At 33.3% G+C, this 19,036-nt stretch overlaps 1 protein-coding gene and 1 non-coding gene across 5 annotated transcripts in view; one reads left to right on the plus strand and one right to left on the minus strand.

Moving 5' to 3' along the window:
* Window positions 1–3,407: 3,407 nt before the first annotated feature.
* TRNAT-AGU (transfer RNA threonine (anticodon AGU)) lies at window positions 3,408–3,481 on the minus strand. The gene has a single exon. It is a non-coding gene; the product is annotated as a tRNA-Thr (tRNA).
* Window positions 3,482–3,753: 272 nt separating this feature from the next.
* Window positions 3,754–19,036, plus strand: part of Imp (IGF-II mRNA-binding protein) — a 39,205-nt gene continuing 23,922 nt past the window's right edge. For 3 of the 4 annotated variants that reach the window (XM_015979865.2, XM_015979866.2, XM_015979867.2), the window contains exons 1-3: window positions 3,754–4,085; window positions 7,701–7,761; window positions 8,172–8,228. In XM_015979865.2, coding sequence (XP_015835351.1) covers window positions 3,872–4,085; window positions 7,701–7,761; window positions 8,172–8,228 — 332 coding nt within the window. In that variant the 5' untranslated portion in view covers window positions 3,754–3,871. Of the gene's footprint in view, window positions 4,086–7,700; window positions 7,762–8,171; window positions 8,229–12,751; window positions 13,335–19,036 lie in introns of those variants that run through there. The other variant, XM_008194907.3, reaches the window with a different exon arrangement.

Here is a 19,036-nt window from a genome sequence, read left to right on the forward strand (position 1 = left end):
GTTTTTATAGTTTTGAAACAGCTAATAATAACAAACTCTGAGTTCTTTTCCTTTTCCATAACCTACCTATTAGTTTTTGAGATATACTTACTCAAAAATATACTTTTAGTGGACTTACCCTTTATAAAAAATACTACACGGATTCAAAAAAATTAACTTATTTTATTCTAATAAAAAAAATTTATTACTTGCTTACCTGTCACTTTCTAGTGTTTGTAAATACGAATGTTTACCTATATCTGTTACTAGTAGAAAGTACAAGATGTGTTAAAATCATTTTCATCCAGTTAACTTTGAAATGGGTTTACACGTAAAAAAATTGTGCCGCTCTGCTCATTTGAATCAGCTGTCAACAAATGTCAAAACTGTCAGTTGTGACATGCACAAATTGTCAAATAATTATAATTAAAAAAACAATTGAAATGCTACACTGCAATATAAAATATTTATCATCAAAGCTTATTTCCGAAATAATTGGAGAATGACAACAGTGTTTAATGCTTGAATACCTGTCATTAGTTCTATAAGGCGGCATTTCTGATTCTACGTAAGAAATTCACAGGCGACTAGAAGAAAATCATTTTACCATACCTTGTATAATTATGTTTACTGAATTATATAGAGAGTTTAAGTTAAAGTTAGTTAGTTCTTCAAACTTTATTATAAATATAGCTACTTTAAAATAATACATTGAACTTAAAAAAACCGCTATGAAAGAAGAAGTCACTCATTTTGGTGTAATCACCTTGTTTTTACTTTATTGTAGTGCCACCGCAGGATTCAAAATTTAAGCCTTAAGCAATTTTTGTGCTTTCTTATTTAATATGCAAGTAATTGAAAATTTGTGACTTATGCCTGATGATACAGATGGATTAAATCTTGAAGCCGAGCCAGTCTGTGGCATTTTTTCAATCAACATGGGGTGAGATTATGCGGAACCGGAACTGGCCATCGCATCTACGTACCAATTGTTATCGCCAAAAATCAGAACAAGTTTTTAAAGCATCGTTTCTCATACTTTCAGACATTGTGGCACTTATGCGAAATGAACGTAAGGAGTGTTGTTCGATCAATGCGATTTGGTTCTCCATCTAATTCTTCGCTGCTTACTCGTGTTCAGATCAGGTTTCACAGTGTGGCAAACACTGTTAGGACGTTAATAAACGTTAGAAATTATGACAATAACTTGTAAATGCCTTCTTTCTACCGGTTGCCTGCATACTGATCTAATCAGGACGCTATTATGTTTGACACTGAATATTATTGTGCCAAGTACTAATACGGGAAAGAATACGTGTTTGAAACGGCAATAGGCGACTCACATCAAACGTACTTCTTTTGAATCTATAAAAAATTAGGTATAAATCACATCTTTCCAGCACCTAAGTACGGAATTAACGTACTTTAAGCTTGTTTTGTTAAATATTTGTCAATTGTAATCTCAATAACTATACTTGAAAACTGACACATAAAATTGTGGTAAACTTATTCAGTTTGTAAAGATTTGAATTAGATTTATTTTGATGGTAAACATATCTTTAAAAGATAATTTATACTATAATTCATTTTGTTCGAAAGTTCCTTAGAAAGTGACTAATTTTCACAACAAACCGTGGTAACTATTTCCTTAAACAAAATATAAATACTTCACTTTTTATTCATTAGACTAAATTTTCCTCTAATACGATCAGAAATTTCCAATTAAGGTCGAAAATGTTCTTATAATAAGTATGATCTATTTCACTATACGCATGTTTTATAAGTGGGAAACTAAAATTTTTTACAAAATCTTCCTAAAAAGTCTACGTATGTAGACAACTAGCTTAAAACTATTTATGCTTTTTTCACTTCACCTTACCAAAAATTCAAATAAGCTTTAATCGATTTAGGAACGAAATATTTTTATTTTTTTATTTTTCTATAAGCCGTAGATGTCAGCCCCCCGCACCAAATAAAATTATTTTCAAATATACAGGGTTTTCCAAAATTAGCTACAATACAAACTTATGTTTTTTTACATATTTATTTTGCAATTTTTGATGTGGCTTTTAAAATTATTGATGTTGACTTAAACTTTATTGGTCGATTTTGTTTAGTTTTTGAAATTATATTTTTTTATAACAAAAACACTATCTTTTTAAAAATGTGTTGGAGCTTTCGCCACTTTAAAGAAAAATGTTCAGTTTTTAAGGAAATATTTTTTTAAGTCACTGATATAAGGAAAATAAGATTTGTTTAAAGTTGATCAACTTAAAAATTTAAAAACACCTTATTTTTTATTTTTGTATCTAAAAGACCTTTAAATTGTCTATCTAAAGACAATAACAGGTATGTGTATCTTGCTGATTATTCAAAAGATATTTAACTTTAAAGATTAAAAAATCATTAAAAATTATTAACTGTTGTTTCACAGTAGTCGAAAACTGAAAGTTTCAATTAATAATAACTCCAATGTTACCACTATTTTTAGAAATAATTAATATTTTTAAATCCTCGTATAAACTCCACCAAATGATCCGTGGTGGAGTTGATGTGGTTATCGTATGGTTTACTGCAGTAAATAAATAATCTGCATTGTTGCACGAATTAAAAAATTAAAAAATTAAAAATTAAAAAAATTAAAGATCAAATGTTTTTTTAATTATTAACATTAGGCAACTGAAATTTTATGTTTTTATATAGACAATTTTTAACCTTGTAATTAATTTTAATCTTTAATAATCTTTGAGAAGCAAAAACAAAAATGGGTTATTCAACTTTTAACAAACTTCATAATTTTTCTACAGTCCTAATTTAGTGCAATGTGTTAATCAGTTGGTAACGATTAAGTTTGAACATTCTTCTTTTAGGTGGTGAAAGTTCCACTTTTCTAAGAATCTTAGTTTTTGAACATTAAAAAAAATAAAAAGTGTGTGTTTTTGTTAAAAAAAAACTACCAGTAAAAAATATAGGGCGTTAATTTAAAAAAAAACATAAGTTTGTATTGAAGCTTCAAAAATGTCTTGTATATTTGAAAATAATTTTACGTGAGGCAGGGGGTTAAAATCTAACGGCTTAGGGAAAAAAATATCACTTGGAATAATTCAAATACGATTGAATGGACTTTGGAAGGAAATTAAAGTTAGGGCAGAAATAAAGCCAATATTTTTTGACACCTATAGTTAATACTATACTGTATACTATAGTATTCTAATGAATACTCTTTGACCGTCGTACAATAATTGAACAGGTACGCTCTAAAATTCTGTAATAGCGACATTGAAATTAAGTTGACAATACGTAATAAAATACAGCCAGAAAATTTAAGTTTTTAATTTCTTCTTTAATTCAGTTTCTTCATTAACTTTAAAATCTCCAAAGAAATGAAAAAAAATGTAATGACAGGATGAAAAAATAGTGTTTTCACGAGGCCCCGGAGGGATTCGAACCCTCGATCTCCTGTTTACTAGACAGGCGCTTTAACCAACTAAGCCACGGCGCCGTGTGTTGCAACGACTGACCGCGTTCTTTCTGCTCCTCCAGGGTCAAATCTTGGGACTTGACCACTTAACCAGCATAAAAATCTTCTCCCAAATTTGGGTTCCCGTTAAAAAATTCGATCTCCTGAGGGAGCCCACGTTGTTTCCCTCAAGTGTGGCGAACACGTGCCGGCGCGTAAAAACGTCATTTCCGACCAATGGGCTTCCAGCTCAGTCACGTGCGTCCCACAACCCAATGGCATGTGTTTTGATTCAATCTTCGCGGTTCGTGTTCGATCGCGTGTGCGCATGTCAAAAAAGTTTGTTGTACGAACGAGGTGGCGGACGTGTTTCGGCACTCGAAAGTCGGAATTTTCGAAAAAGTGTGTAATTTTTGGAAAAGAAAAGTGTCTATGAATACGACGGCAGGTGCCAAGATCCCGCCCATAACGATGAGCAAGCTGTACATCGGTAATCTGCCGACGGAGACGAACGAGAACGCCCTCAGACAATTATTCCTCGAGCAAAACTTGTCTTGCACCAATATTTTGGTAAAACGTGGAGGTTATGCGTTCGTGGACTGCCCGGACCAGTCGTCCGCCGACAAAGCCATCGACAAACTCAACGGTAAGATTTGGCAGCGACTTGTGACACCTGTCAGAGGGCCGATGACACTTTGCGGAGGGATTTTTTCATTGATTGACGACGATTTTTTCGGTAAATTCTCTCGACCGGTAGATGTATTCCGCTGTGACAAAGCCGGTTTTTGGCTGCGGGAGGGGGACCGCGAACGCTTCTTCGTGTATAAAAATTCCCGCCACAAATTCCAAACAACGTCACGTGGACGGACGCTTCCGCACGAAAATTTACACCCGACTTCCGGTAAACAAAGCCACTGCACGTGTTTATTGCGCGTTACGGCGTACCAGTGGCTAGACGCATTTATTTTAGCTAAATTTTCACGACGAATCGCAAAAATTCTACATAGCTATTTCCGAGCACAGTTGGCTGTGACTCCGAAATTCCATTTTTATTGTAATACTTTACAAAAGAATAATGGTGTACAGGGTGTTTCTCACTACTTTACCGGTCCTGCCTGCGTCTAATGTACTCACCCATATATACCTATAAAAGTCACTAGATACACTGGCGAACACGGAATTTTGGAGACTTGTCATTTCGTTGTCAAAAAGTATAAAGTATTCCTTACCCTTATGTCAAGAAATGTCAAAGCTGGCCTAAATTCCGTGTCCACCATTCTACAAAAAGTCATGAATTACTAGTTTTCAGAAACAATTTTTATTTGTTCTGTCAAAAGACGAAATGAATATGATTCTAATTTTAAATCTAGTTAAGCTAACTATGCCATTTTTCAAAATTTGTATTCAAGTTCGTATGGAAATAGGTAAAGTGTGTTTTTAAATGATTGTCATCTAGTCGTCTGTGAATTTATTTTATCTAAATTTTTACGACGAATCGCAAGAATTCTACATAGCTATTACCGAGCACAGTTGGCTGTGATTCCGAAATTCCATTTTTATTGTTATACTTCACGAAAGAATAATGGTGTACAGAGTGTTTCACACTACTTTACGGCTCCTGCATCTATCATCTTATCACGCACTCAAATATACAAAAGTCACAAAACATTACATACAGTGCGGACACGGAATTTTGGGCACTTCTGTCATTTCATTGTCAAAAGTTATAAAGTATTCCATACGCTTATTAAAAAGTCATTAATTACTAGTTTTCAGATACAATTTTTATGTCTAAACGATGAGATATATAATATTTTTTCTCCTTTTCTTCCGCTCTTTTTTATGAAAATTTAGGAATTCTAGATATCTTGCGGCATCATTATTTTTTCGTAAAAATAAATTCTGAAAGTGTCGAAAACGTTTTTTAATCCACTGCTTCTGAAATACTTGTAACTTTGGTGTAAATACGCGATATTTCAAAATTGGCGTATAAGGAGAGCAAAACCTCATATTAGCTGTTACTTGCACTAGCTTTTGGGATTATGTTTTGTACACTATTGAACCAATGTCCTAAGGGACAACATATCATATGGTCTTAAGTTTCTCTTGAGTTTCGTACCTGATTCATGTTTGATCAAATTATGCGCTTCCTTCAGGCTAGGACTAATAATGGCTTGTCATTATCGAATTGTCGATAGAGAACTGATATCAAAAAAGTAAATTACCTGGTTTTTTAGTACTTAAATTTATAGCACCATTTTGGACATTTGGTCGTACGAACGCAAAGTAGAAAAAATAAAATTTTGGCTTCTCATGGGTATTAAAAACAATGAAAGAATCAATTGTGTTCATATCACTATATCAATTTCGAAGTCACAGGATCAGAAATTTAACTGAACATCGAATGTATTCAAAAGTCGGACACTCGGACAAGAATATCTAAAAATATAATTTAAAATATCTAAATACTCGTAGTTTAAATGAAAAAATATAACTTATAGTTGATAGAAAAACCTGGAAAAAATATAACTTACGATGGCTTTTACAATTGTCGGATAACTTTATAAATTTAAAATTATACATATCAGCAAAAATAATTGACGAGTATCTAGCTAGAGTATAAATCGGAATCAAAAGTATGAGTACCTAGGTATACGCATTGATAACGTTATTGATCATTTTCCAAAAAAAAAAAATACTGATATTACTATACCTACCTATTCCAAGATTTATGATGTCATTAAATTTTGACTTTGGGTGAATTACGTCTTTTTTAATTTTCTCCCAATGACAATCACTATTTTTTAAATTTTAATAAATTTAATTTAATTTTAACAAATGTTTAAATAAACAAAAAAATATCGATTCTAATTTATTACAAAGGACTTTATCTTTCGGTTCTTGTGTTAGTTGTTTTGTAAGGGGTACCTAATTGTTTTGCTAAGTTCTGCTAATTATAAATAAGGGCAAGAACAGATAAATGGTAAAGCCTTTGGTGTGTAACAATAAATAGTTAATGAGTGCTTTAAGGTCTTATGAAACGAGTTTTTTATAATTTTTTCTATAGTTTGTCCCTTTTTGGACGTTTTTAAACATTTTTTTTTTTACTTTAATAGGTTTAGAGATTTTTTTGATGATTGGTAATGTCTTAATTTTGAAAGTGAAAAATTGACCTAAAATTTTTGTTTTATACAAATTATATCAAAAAACACAAATATGGATGATAATTAAGATAAATCTTGCATGAAAACCCCCTTACATTAGTGAAATTGCCAAAAAAAATCATAAAATGTTCCATCAAATAATGACTAAGCATTAAGATTAAGATGTCGCACGTTGTGTTCGTTAATATTTCTATTAGTTAAAGCACAAAAATGGAGGCAAATTACATAAATAAATGTAGTATTCTATCACAAATAGTAAAAACCAGTTATTTAAGAAAAATAAGTCATTACTTAAAAACCAATCTCATAAATTTTGGAATAAAGTCAAAATGTTTCTAGCACCATAGGGTAGATTATACGGAAAAAGTTTTAAAAAATTACTAGTCATATTATTTTTAAAAACCTGATGGATTATTTTTATTTTTAATTTCTGCAGTTGATATTTTTTTAATGTTACCATAATTTCGTAAAGTCATTCCATACCATAATGATGAATAGTTTGAAAGTGTTTTCAATTTACTGTCCGCCTATCTACCAGTTTTTTGAGTTAAAAAAAATCCAGGTAACAAGGAATGATTTATTTTTACCTTTTTATGTGGCTTTTTTACCAATTACCTACCATTGTGTTAGTGACCGGTTTTTGAGGGTCCTTTGTATTTTTTCAGTTCAAAAAATCATATTAATTTTTTTAAATTGATAATATTTCTACATTTCTATAGAAGAAAATTCATAAATGGACCGAATCACATAAAACTGACCCTTTTAAAAAGTTTCGCTTACAATTCGTTGATTTAAGAAAGCTATTTTAAATTAGTAAATTACCGTTTTGAATTTTGCGGACAAAAAGATGGCCTCTTACAGGTTTGTTAAGTCCCTATTTAGCAATGAATAAAAACACAATCTTAACGATTAAAAAACTACTAAACATATTTGTTCTAAAAGTCGTAAATTAATTTACGATTTAATTTTATCGAACATGTCTCAAACAAAAAGGATACCTACAACTCGTATAATAAAATATCTTTAGGTAAAATAGGTATTGCGGCTATTAAAAGACCTATTAAAAAAATTAACCATTTGCCATTTCTTTCTTGCAGGTTTTAATTTTAATGGATCTTCGTTGGTTGTGGAACCATCAGTAGCATCGGGCAAAAAAAGGTAAGTTTTGATACGTTAATATCAAACTGAAAATGATATTTTTGGCGAAACGTGACATTGTACAAAGCAAGTCCCATTTTATTGTATTCTAGAACGTAGAATCTGGCATCTCTTTCCACCTGGGCTTAATCCTTTGTAAAGTCTGTAGCGTTTGAATCTATTAGCAGATAGGTGGTCAATGCCATTCAGGCACATGTTGGGACTCTAACTACTTCTCGGAAGTGGCTTGTTCGTCGAAACAGGCCCCCGTCTGTTTAATAGTTGCCCGCCTAACACATTTCTAAAGTTTTATTGGCACATTTGCATTTCCCTTTTTTGTTTTTTTTTTATTAAAATTAGAACGTGCATTTTCCGAAATAATACAAATTGGTAGGCGTTTCAAAAAGTACGGTTTAATTTGTTGTTTGCAGGGGGTCAATTGGTGGTTTTCCTGACGTGCCTTCAATGCAAGTCGGTAATGGATGGATGTAAGTACATGCAATTACCACATTATTTGGCTTTTATGTTGATGTAGTTGTTGCAAGTTGTTTTGAGCTTTTTATTACGATGTATTGCGTATTGAGAGGTTTAATTTTTGGTCGTTTGCTCCGACGAGGGTGATGTTCTTCGTTTTATTAGGGAAAATCTGTGTCAGAGAGGGAGCGGGGCGTCCTTGGAGACGATATGCCGAGGGTCGAGGGCGAGGCTGTTAGTTATCGATCCAAACTGAGGCGATTCCTCAAGCTTCTACCCTTATAAAGTTTCTGTTTTCAATTTTCTTTGTCGTCCTGCTTAAAACCGAGATGCTAACGAAACGAAGCAACTTGTAAATAAACAATTTATTTTTGTCGATATGTATGTCGGGAAACCTTATTCACACGCAAAAATAAAACAGAACATTATTTTTACACGGTACTAATGTTTTTCTGCAAACATTTTTGCAATTTAAACAGTGGTTCGACCGCTGTTTGCGTATGGGCACCCGAATTTTGTCACGCCATCACCCGGAAATAAATTCGGTATTACAGTTGCAACAGATACCTTAAATAAGTGTATTTTGTGTGTAAATACCCTATATTTACCGAGTCTTTTCCTGGAACGCAAGTCGCTAATTAGTAGTTGTTCGGGTGGACCTTTTATTCTATTGCTTTTGCCAAAAATTGAGCCATATGGACTTTTGCACCTGTCTTTTATTATTACCCATTTAATTTCGATTTGTGGGTTTTAGAACGTTCATTTAATTAGTCATTTGTGCATATGGCAGTTGAGCAACCACAAAACTATATGAATTCGCAAATTCGAAAGGTCCCTATGCGATTTTAACCTTGAAATTTGAGCGCCAAATCTGCAGCTTGGAGCGGTATTTCTTTTTGCGTGTCGCTACTTCAAAGAATAATAGTAAAATGGTCAGAAACGGCCGTGGGTGTCCGGAACTGGTCTCATTCCTTTTCCTTACCTTACCTAACGAAACCCAACTTTGCTACCTGCCCATTATTATCGCCGATACTGTTACTTTGGAATTTTTCAAACTGATGCTGTACCTGCGGATTTGGGCTTTTTGTACCAATGTCATACCTGGAAAAGTGCATTATGCTTCAAATCTAAGCCTTTTGGGGAAGGTCTTACGGTTTTCTTTTTTTTTTCTAAAGTTGGTTTTAAACTGTTACGAAATGAAGCAGACTTTATCTTATTTCGCTAGAAATATTCTTACTGGTCTTTTTAATCAAAAGAGAAGAAGAAGGAGAATGAAGAATAATAAATGTAACACACTGGAAGTGGTTTCGCTTCCCTGTGCTTTTTTATACCTACTCTCAGTAAAATAAAATCATTAACACAACATAAAAAATTGTAAGGCTGGAGGAACACGATTTTTAACATTTGTTCACCTTTACTCCGAAAACCAATGAGAGAGTGGATAATAACCAACGGAGGCTTACATTGTTGTTGATAATCTCATTTATCAAAGCTGTTCAGAGGGACTAAAGGTTCTTTTAGAAAATCCTGAAGAAAGCATCATCTAATTATGATAAATGAATAGTTTTACGTATAATATTTGAGAACAAATTTTTCGATGTATAAAGTTATAAATTAAGAAAACAGTGATTGATTGTTAATTATAATGGTTGTGGATTATTGATTAGCGATGGAATAAGCTGTAATTTGATTTTTCTTGGGGTTTGGGGCACGTGTCTAAGTTGACGTCGCCGTTTTCCTACACGTTTGAAATTTTGTGATTGCGGTTGCTTGTTTAAGAAATTCATTTCTGATGAATTTGATTATAAAATGGCTCTCCGCCACCTGTCGCTTGTTTTGGAATTTGCCGTTTAGACATCGAGCGTCAAGCACCATCACACAGGAAGTTGTTCGGCGCTTAGACAAAGAAAGCTCCAAAACTTGGCTCCCCTAAACTCCCTTCTAATTCGATCGCTCGAACGGTTCGTAACGGATTTAGGAAAAGAAACTCGTTGGAAACGTATCTCTTTACTCATGTCTGGGCAAAATGAAATGAGTTGTATTTCGTTGTTGTTGTTTTTTTTGTTTGGCTTTTAGTGCATTTGTAGATATTGGTGGTTGCTTTGCTTGCATATTAAAATTGGCGTTAATTTTTAGGCGTGCGGGTGTCTCAGGACGTTAGAATGGTTCGGTTCTTATATGGGTTTGGTGCAAAAGTTCCATCAAGTTGATCAGAGTTTAACATTGTTATTGACTGTGTAATGTAACTTCTCGTTCTATTAATAAACCTTGTTATTACTTTGCATCTACCACATTTATTTATCTTCGCTTATACGAATTTGTTGATTCCATTTTTAGTGTTTCGAATCAAGAGTAAAAACAAACGGTGGCTTACACCTTAGAGTTTCTGCACTTACTAATCACATTGCCCCCATTTGTCTCAAATATTTTCGAAATTTTTAATAGAACTTCCTTTTATAATAGGACTTCCTTCCTTTCGTCAATAGTAAACAGGAAAATTGCAAAAATGCAGCATTTTGTGCTTTTTGTGGACACTTTTGTCAGCAAATTTTGATAAACCGGGCTTTTGATTAGGTGGGGACAACAGGGAACCAGTGATTCCCCAGTTATTTAGCTCAACTTACCTCTATATTAAATTGCTTCGTTTAAAAATTAGAGGGTGCCAAAGTTCAAAAATTATTTTCGAGTTTGTTTAATAATTTTTTAATAGAATAATCAATTTCATTGAAATTTGGTACAAGTAATTTAACCACATTTTTTGATACATTTGGTTTCGTTTTTTCTTGTTTGTAAAGTCCTCACCAATCAACAATTTAACACATTTTAAGACATTTTTGTCTTGAGTAGTGTTTTATTTAAAATACTTTTTGAACATTTTTTTAACTTATAATCTTATAAAATTTTTGTATCATTTTGATTTTGGAGTAAAAAAATAATTCAAGTCGATATGTCAAAAGTTTAGACTTTCGCTCATTTATTTTTATTGGGTTTTAAATAATTTTTATTGTGGCTTTAGTTCCTTTTTATACGTGTATGTGTTCGACAGCAATAATGTAACCAGTTACTAATTTAAACCCTCCATGTTTAAACCAAAAGGGCATTTTTTCACAAAATTTCACAAAATCTACCCAACACAACTAGGAATCCAAATATACACTGTAGTTATGGAATAATAATAATAATAATAATAATAATAATAATAATAATAATAATAACAACAACACATAGGATGCCCAACAGAAGTATCCAATTATAGGGCAACAGTTCAAAATCATAATTATGTGAGTAACAGAGTCTCAGATAACGTATAACAAAAATATGTCCTAAAATATGTTGAATTGTTGATAGGTAAGTAACTTTACAATAACCGAAAAAGAAAAAAAATAGCATTGAAACATGTGGTTTTGATGACATATTACATGTTTCAAATCTCATCAAAATCGATTATTCCATTTAGAAGTTACTAATAAAAAACGAAAATAATTTTGGTACCTTTTAACTTTTAAACGAAGTAACTTGGTAGATATAGAGGTAAGTTTTATTTCGACTTTCAGAATTTCTGGTTATCTTTTATCTCCATCTTTTTGTTACACCCTGTATATTGGATCGAAAAGCAAATTATTTTACCGCTTTTGCGTTTAATTAATTTTACAGTAATGGTCCACAAACGCGAAATCAGCCAAAAATCGCCAAATGGTATCGGGAATGATGTTACGTTTGCGTTTTTCAGACGTTTATGCACATTTTTGATCGAATACCTCCTTTTCTTGACACATTTTTTTCAAAAGTACCTAACAAACCTCTAAAATGTGTCGAAATGGTACACTGAGTACTTGCATTTTACGTACGTTTAACACGTTTTTAAGCTAAAAATTCTGTTTTTTCCTAGATTTTTTTGAACCAGAGCGTGAAATCACTAAATTACTTAAGTCACCAATAACTTATTTTTTTATTTTTCGAACGTTTTTTCTCTTGGTATCGAGTTAAAAACTTGGGCTATTAATATTTTTCTTACTAACTCGTGGGGGCTTAATGAATTTCATTAAATTGTTTACTTCTTTTAGTCATTACTTATAAAAATTATTTTGAATCAATTTTTTGTCGCGTTATGAAACATGAAGTGGGCGAAGAAAAGGGCTCTTTCTATTAGGTGTATTTTAACTTTCTGTGCCTAGCTGGTGGTGTTATGGACTTGAATTGTTGATTTTTTACCAAGATTTTATTATTTTTTCTATTGATTGTTTCAAATGGTCTAACAAAATGAAAAATGGAGTGTGCATTTGGGGTTTTCTGTTTATTTTCGTGTTATTGTGTAAGAAGCTGCGTTTTTTGCGGGATGTTGGTCATAAAAAATGTGAATAATGTGTATTTTGCATTGACGTCGGCGTCGTCGTCGTCGTCGGCGTCATTCCATGTCAGTTTTCCTCCGGTTGCAGCTTGCGAGGTGGGGGCCGAGTCGAGCGTTGGTGGGGGCCCCATTTTGGGTGCGTCGAGGGGGGTAGGCGTGTCCGACGCGCCTCTTGCAAACTGAGCAAGCGTCGTTATTCCGTATGAACTTAGTACGCATTTAGCACGTATTTAGAGTGATATGTTGTGTTACGTCATTTTTCCGAAAAGGACTTTTTGGTTTCGCTTTCAAAAGTGACCCTTTCGGCAACATTTGGATTTTCGTCTCAAATAACAACACATCCGGTAGTCCATTTACGTCTGTTTTGTTTTGTTTGAATTTTTGATTTTGATGCTGCTTTTGGTCCGGTGGTGATATTGTGGCTATGTTGTGACGGTTTTGTGATTTCTCTATTTTCCTGTTGGATTTTTGTTTTTGTGTTTTTACGAACATCAAGTTTCGGTTATTGCTCAAAATTTCGAGTCGATGTCTGTTTCGTTGGTTTAATGTTGAGTTTCTTCGGAGGTTTTGGCGGACAGATAAAGTTCGTTTTCGACAAAGACTGATTAGGCTTAAGTAGTGTGTAGTGCGTGTGTGGTTTAGTGGTTTGTTGCCTTGTCCATTTTTGGATACTAGTGATCTAAGTACACATTTTCAACATGGAAAAGTTCCAGGAACAGCAGGAACCTGACGATCAGGATCAGGTTTACGAAGTCGAGGAACCTGAAACTAGGTGAGATTCTTTGACGAAACAGCGCCAAAGACAATCTGAAATCTAAATAAGGTTTCACGTTTCGTCGGATGTTAGCATTTGTGACATCACTTCCTTTTATTTCGGGTGTCACCAGAAAACGACATAAATTAACATTATCGCTGCTTGCACCTCCTTTATCTCCAACAAGTTTGGTAAACAAACATTTTGTTGTCGAAACAAGAAATCAAAATTAAAAATCCCTACTTGCTCTACCATCCGTGATAATAATATTTCTCATCCATATGGAACCGGCAGCGACCTTGATGTGAATTTTGCCATAACCAAATCCTTTGAGAAAAATCACAAACAGCAATCAAAGCACTCACTAATCAATAATCTCGATCCGAATTTGTCCACCATTTATGGCTACCATGACTCAACCATCAGTATCAGATTTTTTTGGAGACCTTGGCTTTGATAATAATGAAATGAATGAATATGAAATTGTGCAACAACTCGTGAGAATTCCGCGTACCTCTTTCCCCTCCCCCGACCGTCGTTTTATGATTAACATAATTTGTGTGTGGCTCGTGAAGAAGTGTTTTAATGAAGGAACGGCGCTCCAACGACAACACCTGTCTTTTAAATTTAAATGGGAGGCAGGGACTTTATTTTATACCGAAAATTGACTAAAATAACCCTCTATTTATAAACTGACCGATGAATAATGATATTTTAAAAAGCATCAAATACGTATCTATATTTGTGGTGATGTGGATTAAAACCCAATTAAAAAGTTTTGACTGAGTAATTAATAATTAATTAGCTTGGAAGTGGAAGATTGTTTCCTATGTGTAGATGAGTTAACACTGCGAATAAAGAAATTAACGAGTGGGAAATGGTTTTTTGTAAAGATCAAAAATGTAGTTTTCAAAATTTTCTATCTAACCAATTTTTATAATTAAGTGACATCTTTTATTTGGGACGTAGAAAATTTTAGTTATAAATGTTATTTCAACAAATAATACTTTAATGTTTTTGATAATATAATTAAGGTTTTCTGTTTTTTAAGCTGTATTCATTGACAAGAATCATTCTCATTTTTCACGCCTTTAGATAAAAAAGGGTGAACATGATTTTTTTTGACAAAAATGTGGAAACTTCGTTTTTATTTTTGTTGGATGGATGTCGAGAAAATCGCCTTTGAAATTTTAAAAATATTTTTTCTTGGTAGAGAGCTATTTGCACTTTCCTCTGTTTAAAAAAAAATAAAAGTGTGTGGCTTCTACAGGGTGTATACAAATTGGCGCATAAGCTCTTCAGTACGCTGTAACAAACGTTCCAACAAATTCTAGAAAAGTAGTAAAACAAAACCCTGTCAGTTATTCTTATCAGTGTTAAGAAGTAATGTAGATATTTTTCTCTTAATTTCTTAAAATATTATATTTTATTGATGACTGAACCAAGAGCGAAACCAAGTTCCTCTACACTTCCACGTCAACGAAACTGAAAATTATTTATATCTATTAGCTGTTTCAAAACTATAAAAACGCCAACGTCGCATTTTCTCTCAAAATTAGGTGTTATTCATGCACTTAAAAAAAAATAATAGCTAAGGTAATTTATACTTTCAATGAGAGATCTAATCATTAATAACTATTTTACAATTTTATTAATTTTAGTTAAAAAAATAATTCGGTAAAATGCGACGCTGGCGTTTTTATAGTTTTGAAACAGCTAATAATAATCTTCAACATTATATTTTCAAAACTGTAATTTTTATATCCAGATAAATTCAAAATGGATCTGGCAACATAGTAAAAATAATCCATAGTTACAATATAACAAATAAAAAAATAACAACAAATAAAATAGAGGTATTGTAAAAATACTCACGTAATGACAGTGGTGCCAGTTTTACCGTTTTGTGTTGATAAATTCGTTAAAAATGACCATACATTTTTGTAATATATTTAATGTTTTATGCTGAATCTAAATTTGAAACCCATTTGTTTCTATGCGTTTTACTTTTAAAGTTTCTACTAGAATTTTATCTGCTTGAGGTTGTAGATAAGTGCTCGCCCTCTCTGATGAGAAATTCATATCATGTATGAATAATAAAGTTTTGGGAGACCAAATTTACTCTGGAACGTGAAAATTTAAACTGGACATTTTAGTAGGTAAATGAAAGCCTGGTTTTTAACTTAGATATAAAAATAATAAAATAGACAATAGACAATTTTTTCTGTGTTTTTTATGTTGGCATAAGTCCACTTGGGCCATCGCAGACATTTTTTATAAAAAATTGCTTGAAATACGTGATTATGCAAAAAAGCAGAAGCACTAGAAAAATTCTGTATGAAGTCAGAAGGCACCATTTAGTTTTGAGTTTTTTTTTAAAAGGTCGGTGCTAATAAAAACATTCGAAATTAGTCAAAAACACTTTCAGGACCGTATAATTGCGATTTTCTCAATATAGCCCCAGTAAAAATTGATACGGGTTTCAAATTTCCATTCAAGACTCCAAAAAATATAAACTGTCAAAATCGCGAAATTGTTTAACAAACAATTAAAATTCGATTTAAACTGAGTTAAACTACAGGATTAATTAGTTGTCGTTTATTTGAGGTTTTGTGTTATAAACAAAAGACTAGAAGACATCATATTCTAAAGTTACAATATTTGTGAGTTCCAAAATCAGAAATTGGAGCTGCAAAATCAGCACCAACCCAACATTGCATATTCCATTGGAAAGAAGAAGAAAAAGGTTTAAAAACTTGGATCATTAACCGCTATTTCAGAAGAAAACACTCACCAATAAAAAACATTCAAAAAGACATTTTTGGGTCTGTGAAAATTGATTCGAAAATTTCTAGCAGCAGTTATTAGGCTATGGTGGATTGTGAAATAAACCATCAAGACAGCGATTTTTTCTACAAGCTCTCGCCTTTTCTTTCACCTGTCTGCATTATTTTCGCGTAATTATTATTTTTGTCATCGCCATGGACAGAATGGGTGCCAACTGACCCCAAGAAAAAAATAAATGACGCCGACTTAAAAATAGCCCGAATTTAATGACAGTTTATGTATAAATCGTTACGAGTGAATGGAAAACTGAAAGTGGTGCTAAAATATGAATGAATTGCACGGAATCGAATGAATCAATAAAACCGGACGCCGAAAATCCCGCTCTAGAGTTAATTACATTGGGAGAAGGAACCCGGCGATAATGTCGACCTCGATTTGATGTGGAGATATGTTTGCTTCTGTAAAGCTCTCGGAGTCTTCCAAGACGAGGTCCATAACACGAACTGCATTCCACAGGCCATAGTTGGACGACATGCGTATCACCCTCGTTTCCCTTCGCTCCCCTACTCTACGCATTGTAGTGACACGTGTATTCCACGTAGATTTAAACTGGAGGTTTACCGTGCTGATTAACCGATTTCGTGATTCAATTACCGACAAATTTGCCATTTTTTCCCACTCGCGAATTCCAATCTTCTATTCAAGTCTACCGTTCACCAGTTTTGTTTTAGGCAAATTCCTAGCATGCCAGCACCGATACTTTTCTCACGGTGATTCTTTTTTCAATCGACCAACTCTGATCGGAATCGATATTTAAAATACGAATCGCCACCTACGTCGACGATGAAACGTATTGATAATAATCAACGAGAGCTTCATTATAAGCGGGTTCATTGAACGGTGTTTTTTGATATTGTGCACACCGCTTGACTCTAAAGGGCGAAAACTACAACACTCTCTAGAGAAAAATTCGCTGCTTTCTCCCATTGCCTGCCTTGAGAAAGGCCAATAAAATCCTCGTTTAGCCAAGGGCTTTTATTTTACTTGAAAACTTTTTCCATCCTCTACAAGGCTTAGTTATATCGTCATGTTATTATGATTAAAAAATATATAAATGAATCTTGGTAATTATCGGTGTATTTTTTTTTACAAAACCAAGGCTTGTTTGATAATTGGCGCAGTCGGTAGTAGGTGAAGTTAGTTTTTTTTGAAATTTTGGGCTCTTGATGGAGGTCTGGAAGGCAAAAGGCCCATGCTGGGCATTTCCTTTTAAAGGTCATTGCTTTGGCGAACGCCGGCTTGTTCCCCTCATCCAGCTTGGACCCCGAAGAAGTCCTTACTCGTTCTTCTTGGTTAGAAGGTCGCTCCTTCTCCCCGAATAAGCTCCACTCGTATCACTTCAATATCTCGTCCTTATTTCTTGTCTCTTTCGTGCATAGGTATACCTATATTAAGCAGGGGTTATTTTATTTGATGTCTTGTATAGCTCGTGCCAAGTGGCAGGTGACTGGTGGCGTGTGTCTAAAGAGCCGCTGGTTGCTTGTCTGATGAATGTGCGTTGGCCCACCTCGCAGCTGCTCCCTTACGAAATGCAAGGAGGCGCTGCTGCAATTAAATACGCCGTTTCCATCTCTCTGTCTGTCAGGACATCATCGACGTGATGGGAAAGAGGACGGCGACAGGAGAGCGTGTAGGGGTGCAGGACCTGACCTTGAACTGTGTTTCTTCTGTTGCGGACAAACGAACCCTGAAAAAACTGAGGGGGCGCCTTCCTCCTTGACAACGAAATTTTCGGCAGTTAAATGGTTCTAGGAATTCGACAGCCCTCCCTTCAAACGGCCACGGAGTTTAATTAACTTGAACTCATGCGAAATCTCATCAATTGAAATTGGGATCACTATTTTTTTACTTAATGAAAGGCTCAACAGTTTCTTCGGCAGAGAATTCTATTTTTAACTAGAAATAGCTCGATATTTCGGCGATGCGAGCTAAAGTTGAAATTTGTAAAATCCGACTACGAAAGCAGTACTTGAAATTTTTACTCGTATCAAGATTCGGAAGAAGTGGAAGAAATAGCATTATTTCGAAAAATAAAACCATTTATACAACTCAATTTTTCTTCTGTTTGTAGCACAGAAGTAACTAGCATTTGCACTAGTCTTGTCAAATAAGCTTTTAAATAAAAACTTTTAAGTTAAACTCCGAGAAGGTGTTGAAAACACGAATGTTTTTCAAAATCGTAACAGCTAGGAAAAAATTCTAAAAGGTTTCTCTTCACTTTTTGATATTATTCAAATTAAAAGAGTTTAGGGTGGTTAAATGTAAAGGAATGAATTTGAAATTACTTTCGTTATGAAAAAGGCGTTTAAACTAAATATTTAGATTTTGTTTTTACATTCTCGTAAGTATTTTTCTTCTGGATAATGCTACAAACAAACTGGTATACAATAGAAAATTAATTACTGTGACATGGAAAAATTGGTTGGAATGTATTAAAATTTTGTAATTTAGTTCGCCAATTTTTGGAATTTTTATAGACACAAGAGATAACTTTTTGATATTATGAAATAAAATTGACAGATATTTAGGGCGGTCAATAGTAAAAACAGGGCCGTCTCTAGAGTTACAGCCACCGGGGTGCAAAGTTCTGAGTGCACCCGTGTCATTTTATCTTTACAAATATTATAGGTTTTTATTTTCAGTTTTTTTAAATCAGTTCTGCATTCATTCAAAAAAAGATTTGTTGTCTTCCAACATTTTAATCAGAAAATTTTTGTATACCTAGATCAAAAAAATATTTTTTAGTAAAATTTTGTATCAGGTAATTAACTAACAAAATTTATAAAATTTTATAAACAATCTGCAAAATTTTTTGTATTATTCTCCAAATAAATCTGAATTAGAATAAATAAAAATAACGCATTATACGTTCT

The sequence above is a fragment of the Tribolium castaneum genome, chromosome 5 (assembly GCF_031307605.1).
Source record: "Tribolium castaneum strain GA2 chromosome 5, icTriCast1.1, whole genome shotgun sequence".
NCBI classification, from domain to species: domain Eukaryota; kingdom Metazoa; phylum Arthropoda; class Insecta; order Coleoptera; family Tenebrionidae; genus Tribolium; species Tribolium castaneum.